The sequence below is a fragment of the Tenrec ecaudatus genome, chromosome 10 (genome assembly GCF_050624435.1).
Source record: "Tenrec ecaudatus isolate mTenEca1 chromosome 10, mTenEca1.hap1, whole genome shotgun sequence".
Classification (NCBI taxonomy): Eukaryota; Metazoa; Chordata; class Mammalia; order Afrosoricida; family Tenrecidae; genus Tenrec; species Tenrec ecaudatus.
Genome location: NC_134539.1, coordinates 41,922,604 through 41,929,300, shown reverse-complemented (window position 1 = coordinate 41,929,300; position 6,697 = coordinate 41,922,604). Strand labels below are relative to the sequence as shown.

The 6,697-nt window shown below is 40.2% G+C and overlaps 1 protein-coding gene across 1 annotated transcript; it reads left to right on the top strand.

Annotated features, from left to right (window-relative positions):
• Positions 1 to 4,627: 4,627 nt before the first annotated feature.
• Positions 4,628 to 6,425, top strand: LOC142457914 (olfactory receptor 13C3-like). Its single transcript, XM_075559003.1, has 2 exons — positions 4,628 to 5,550; positions 6,416 to 6,425. The coding sequence occupies exons 1-2, from the start codon at positions 4,628 to 4,630 to the stop codon at positions 6,423 to 6,425; spliced, it is 933 nt and encodes a 310-aa protein (XP_075415118.1).
• Positions 6,426 to 6,697: the final 272 nt, after the last annotated feature.

The following is a 6,697-nucleotide window of genomic DNA, read 5'->3' as shown; positions in this document are numbered from 1 at the left end:
AAATTAGAAGCAAATAAATCTAAACCAAAAATTTTAAATCTAAATATCAAGGATTTTCTAATGTGTCAAATCCAGTTCATGGCTGTTAAAATAGGTATTAGAGGCTCATTCTTTATTTACATTGCATAAATGGTTACTAGAGATTTAAAGTGCCACCCTATTAGTAGTACTGATCAAAACATACTTAAAAGATAAACAAACAAAAACACAATAGACTGCCCACACACTCCACCTCCTCATGCATTGTAACCTACCAAAGTTGTCCCAAATTGCTTAAGATGCAAGAAAAGAAACCTGTATCTTTTCAGTCATTACTAAAAGTTATGTCAACCACTATGGTTATCGACTGATATATATAGAGAAGAAAGGTACAGACATGAGAACGTTAAACACACCCCTTCCCCTTGCTGTGTCATAGAATGCAAGATAAGTAGTTTGAAGTGCTGGCAGCAAAAGAATAAAGGCAGCTAAGCCTGCCTGGCTAAAGGTGACGAAAACTGAAAAGAAGATTTTGCCTACAAGAGAAAGACTTGGAGTAGGTGACACAAAGAAAATTTGGGTGGCTTAAGAAACATTTTCTTAATGGGTGCATAACCAAATGTGGTGATTGAAGAAAGCTGATGGTGCCTGGCTATCAAAAGATAAAGGGTCTGGGGTCTTAAAAGCTTGAAGGTAAACAAGAGGCCATCTAGCTCAGAAGCAACAAAGCCCACATGGAAGAAGAAAACCAGCTTGTGTGATCACGAGGTGTCGAAGGGATCAGATATCAGGCATCAAAGAACAAAAAATCATGTTATTGTGAATGAGGGGGAGTGCAAACTTGGGACCCAAAGCCCATCTGTAGGCAACTGGACATCTTTTACAAAAGGATGGCAGGGAGGAGATGAGCCAGTCAGGGTGCAGTGTGGCAACGATGAAACATACAGCTTTCCTCTGGTTTCTAAATGCTTCCTCCTCCCCCCACTATCATGATCCCAATTCTACCTTACAAATCCGGATAGACCAGAGGATGTACACTGGTACAGATAGGAAATGGAAACAGGGAGTCAGCATGGATGATCACTTCAGGACTAGTGGTGTGAGTGGTGATATCAGGAGGGTTGAGGGAGGGTGATGTGGAAAGGGGGAACCAATTAAAAGGATATTCATATAACTTCCTCACTGGAGGACGGACAACAGAAATGTGGATAAAGGGAGACATCAGACAGTGTAAAATATAACAAAATAATAATTTATAAATTATCAAGGGTTCATGAGGGAGGGGGCATCAGGGAGGGAGGGGAGGAAGTGAGGAGCTGATGACGGGCTTAAGTGGTGATGTTTTGAGAATGATGAGGATAACGAATGTACCAATGTGCTTTACACACTTGATATATGTATGGATTGTGATAAGAGTTGTATGAGCCCCAAAGAAAATGATTTTTAAAAAGAAATATTATCTTGATAGTTTTCTAAATGGGAAGCCAACAGAATCTTTAACTTAGAACCAATAGGGGCTGAATCTAGAACATCTTTGTATTTGCTGATAACTCAACATTTTGTTTTCTTCCTTTTGTGTTTCACAACTTGGCAGATCAAAGTAGGCATGTTTCTTATACAAGGCATCTGCACTTTGGGAGGATTTTGGTGTATTATAAAAAGGAGTATACTGTGAGTGTCGCATCATTGTCAGTTTCTTCTGGAAACTGATGAATAAGGATAGCCAAATTTAGACTTGGTGTCTAATTTCCACTGGCTAGTCATAGCTGTTGACATAATATCAATCAATCAATCTATCTATCTATATCTATCTATCTATCTATCTATCTATCTATCTATCTATCTATCCATCCATCTCTCTATCTATCTGTTAGAAAGATTGAAGTTACTAAGGATTTCCACCTGCTTGAATCCACAATCAGTGCTCATGGAAGGTGTTTAAGGGGAAAGATGTAACTTGCTAAGGTGCACCTATTTCAAGCCATGGTGTTTTCAGCTCCCTGCTATGCATGTGAAAGTTGGACATTGAATAAAGAAGACCTAGGAAGAACTGATGACTTTGAATTTTGAGGCTGGTGAAGAATATTTAAAGTACCATGGAATCTCAAATGAACAAACTAATCTGTCTTGGAAAGAGCACTCAAAATGTTCTTTAGAAGCAAGGATGCCGAGTCTTGTCTTACGTACTTCGGACACATGAAGAGGAGAGACGTTCTCTGGAAAGGAGCATGTGTCGTAATGGAGAAGTAGAGAGAAGGAATAAGGTCCTTTAACAGATGGCCTGACACCGGGGCTGCAACAGTGAGCTCAAACATAAGAACAATTGTGACGAAGGGGCAAGCCTGAGGATTATTCCGTTCTGCGTGTACATGGAGGCATTGTGATTTGGAACGAGCTGACTGCATGACACCGAACAGCACTTCCTGTTACACAGGATGGCGAAATACCTAGGAGGCACAAATGGCTACTGCATTCAACTACTAGCAGCAAGGCTGGCGGTGTGAGCCCACCCAGGGGCTTTGGAAAGAAGGTCTGTCAAGGGAGTTCTGAAAGGCCAGCCATTAAAACCATAGGGAGGCCACCCACTTTGACTCAAAAAGGTTATCAGGAATTACTGCCAATTTACTGAAAGCTGGGCTTTGTTCAGACAGCATTTCGGTTAAAGAGCCTAGGCTTGGATTTTGCGTGTGCCCACTGTAAGGGTATAACTTGATAATTTATAAATTATTATTTTGTCATATCTTGTACTGTCTAGCATCTCCCTTCACCCACTTTTCTGTTGTCTGGCTGCCAGGGAGGAAGTTATATGTGTAGATCATTGTAATTGGTTTCCCCCTTCCACACCACCCTCCCTCCACCCTCCCGGTATCACCACTCTCACCACTGGGACTGAAGGGATCATCTGCCCTGGATGCCCTGTGTTTCCAGGTTCCATCTGTACCAGTGTACATTTTCTGCTCTAGACAGTTTTGTAAGGTAGAATTGGGATCATGATAGTGGGTGGAAGGGGAAAGCATTTAGAAACTAGAGATAAGTTGTGTGTTTCATCATTGCTACACAGCACCCTGATTCTCCTCCCCGGAAGCCTTCTGTAAGGGGATGTCCTGTTGCCTACAGATGGGCTTTGGGTCTCCATTCAACACTCCCCTTCTTCACAATGGTATCATTTTTTAATTCTGACGATGCCTGATAACTTATCCTTTCAACAACTCATGATCATGCAGGCTGGTGTGCTTCCTCCATGTGGTCTTTGTTGCATCTGAGCTAGATGGCCGCTTGTTTACCTTCAAGCCTTTAAGAACACAGACGCTGTGTCTTTGCTAGTCGGCACCATCAGCTTTCTTCACCACATTTGCTTATGCACCCATAACATTTATTTTCTTAAGAATATTTAATTATGGCTCAACTCTGGAATTTTCTGCAATACACAAAAGAACTATGTTCCTATCATTTTTCAGGTTGCTATGCCAAGTAATAAGACAAAGATAATCCATTGGATCTAAAATGTCTGAAGAGTCTGCTGATTCATGTAGATAAAAGGCTTGCTACTCTTTCTGATTTCTAGACCAGCATCTTGGCAGATTTAGACATGCAGAGTCTCTAGGCCGGTCCTGAACACCCAAACATCTCATGCACTTTCACACAATCATGTATGAATGAGCTCCTGAAGCTGAGGCCCGGCCTTTGTCTCTTCAAGCTTTCCTTTATCAACGACCTTCTAGGACAGAAGGGCACTCCTCTGTGTGGTTTTTGATGCCTTCAACTGTAAATCTGTCTGAAATCATCTGGTGGGTTCCAGTGGATGCCCTTTTGCTTAACTTAGTGCCCTACCAGGGTCTTTCAGAGTTCTGTGTACACACATGTACATTCATTTATGTAAAATATTTAAGCATTGCTATTTGTTGTGGTGGTTTTTCAGGATGATTTTGTTAATAAGGAACTGATCAAGATAAACTGAAACTACAGAACAAGCAAAGAGACTGTAATCTTCTGCAAAGCTTATTAATCGTATGTGAAGAGCCGGTCTACTCCAAAGGCTTGCCGAAAGGAGCAAACAAGATGTAAGGGTGTGAGGCAATACAAGAACAGCAATTCATTCATTATTCCATTGCACAGATGCCAAATGTTATTAATTGTTATTTAATGTAATATGATTAAGTATCTATAAACAAACACTATGAAAGAAGGTCCATATTGCCAGACATCGAAGGAAATAGGGCACAAAGTTACTTTTGACCATCTGCGTTAATTCTAATTGTCTGTCCTTGCTTTAGTTGCAACCACCATTTGCTAATGGTGCTGAAAAAAATACCTCACACATAGCATTTTAATATTCCATTCCACAGGTTTACTCACCGTAACTTGGGAACTTTTCCTAAAGAGCGGGAAACGTTACTTCTGGACTTGTTTCTGAACATTAAAAGATCTCCCCACACTGACTGTGAGGCTTAAATTCTTCCAACATTCCCAGTATCACTGCAATCCCCTTTTTCGCCCAACTGAAAATAACTGGATGTCAGAATCGCAAGCAAACACATCTTTACTTCATCTTGACAAATAGTGGTTGTTCAGATGAATTTTATCGTTGTTCCTTCGCAGTGAATATTTTTATATCAGGTCTTCTTTTGACAACCTGAAAGCAAATAACATGGACAAGTTTAACCAGACATTTGTAATAGAGTTTATTCTTTTGGGTCTTTCTCAGTACCCCAAACTTGAGATCATTTACTTTCTTCTAATTCTAGTGATGTATCTAGTGATTCTAATGGGCAATGGGGTTCTCATCCTAGCAAGCATTTTTGATTCGCGTCTTCACACCCCCATGTACTTCTTCCTGGGCAACCTCTCTTTCCTGGATATTTGCTACACTTCCTCCTCGGTTCCCTCGACACTGATGAGTTTAATCTCAAAGAAAAGAAACATCTCCTTCTCTGGGTGTGCTGTGCAGATGTTCCTAGGATTTGCAATGGGTTCCACAGAGTGTTTGCTCCTGGGCGTGATGGCTTTTGATCGCTATGTGGCCATCTGTAACCCACTGAGGTACCCTCTCATCATGAGTAAGTTGGCGTATGTGCTGATGGCTTCTTTATCGTGGCTCTCTGGTGGAGTCAACTCCATTGTGCAAACTACACTTGCCATGCGACTGCCTTTCTGTGGGAAAAATATCATTAATCACTTCACATGTGAAATATTAGCTGTTCTTAAGCTTGCATGTGCTGACATATCCCTTAATATTATCACCATGGTGATATCCAATATGGCCTTCTTGGTTCTTCCTCTGGCGATTATCTTCTTCTCCTACATGTTCATTCTTTACACCATCTTGAGAATGAACTCAGCCGCAGGAAGACGCAAAGCCTTTTCCACCTGCTCAGCCCATCTGACGGTGGTGATCATCTTTTATGGAACCATCTTTTTCATGTACGCAAAACCCAAGTCCCAAGACTTGCCAGCAGAAGAAAAGTTGCAAGCATTAGACAAGCTCATTTCCCTGTTCTATGGGGTAGTGACCCCCATGCTCAATCCCATTATCTATAGTTTAAGGAACAAGGATGTCAAGGTTGCTGTGAAGTATCTGCTGGAACGCAAGCCTATTTCATAGAAAATCTACGATAAGATTGCTTTCACAGGACAAACTCGGGTATAAATTAGTAGGCATTTTCTTTGAGGAAACCTTCTTTAAATGTAGATATTTTAAGTCTTTGCTTTTACAGGCACTGCTCTACAGTATACTGTATGGGAAAGAGCAATCTGCTATAAACTGGACTTCCAACATGTCGTAATCTCATAAAGACAACATATCCCATTACAACCTCATATCTGGCTGTATCACTAATGAGTGTACTGGTGTAGTTTAGGGTATGGGATCACATAAGAGGTTTTGAAATAGAGAGACAAGAGTATAAATCATGCTTACAACATATTGCTCAATGATATTGGATTTTTTTCTTAAACTGTGGTTTCTTAATACTAATTTAATAATTATGTAAGTCTTTTACTTATGATTTATAAAAACATAATAAATTATTTCTCTCTCCATATTGTTGAAAGTCTCAATGGTGTAAATATCTAGGATAGTATCATTGTTTTATTGTCCTACAACTTCAGAATTGAAGTTAAAATTCAAAAGGAAGACTAAAACATACTTCTTACCCCACATATTCCCTTATGCTAAGGAGCCTGACTGTCAGTGGGTTACTCATCAAGGCAAAACACAAGGCTGCATGCTCCCTTAAACATTGACAGCTTTGGAAATCCTAGTCTACTCATTCCTATTAGGGTGCTATATGTCTCAATCAACTGATGGCAGTGGGTTTAATTTATTGTTTTGTTATCCCCCTATGCTATTAAATATCAGAGTCAACTATTAAGCCCTTAGCAATGACCTTATGCATATCCATCCCACTAGTCTTCTCCCCATTTACCTCCACCCCAGAAATCTATGAAAACAGAAGATCTCTTCGGGTCTTGTCAGAGGAAGAAACAAAGAAGAGGACCTTGCACAGCACAGGGTAAGCTATTTCTTTGACCTTTTAAAAAATTCTCTCTCCTTTTCCTTTTTTTTTCTCTTCTCTTTTTTCTTTCTTTGTGTTCTTCTTTCATGTTTTCTTCTTTTCTCCTCTTCTTCTAGCTCTTCTATATTTCCTTCCACAGCCTCAGCAGATTTAGTTCTCCTTTTGAGTTCTACTGTTTTCACTTTTGTTTACTCTGGGCATTT

Coding starts and splice junctions, on each gene's coding strand:
- LOC142457914 (XM_075559003.1), top strand. CDS start 4,628: ATGGACAAGTTTAACCAGACATTTGTAATAGAGTTTATTCTTTTGGGT.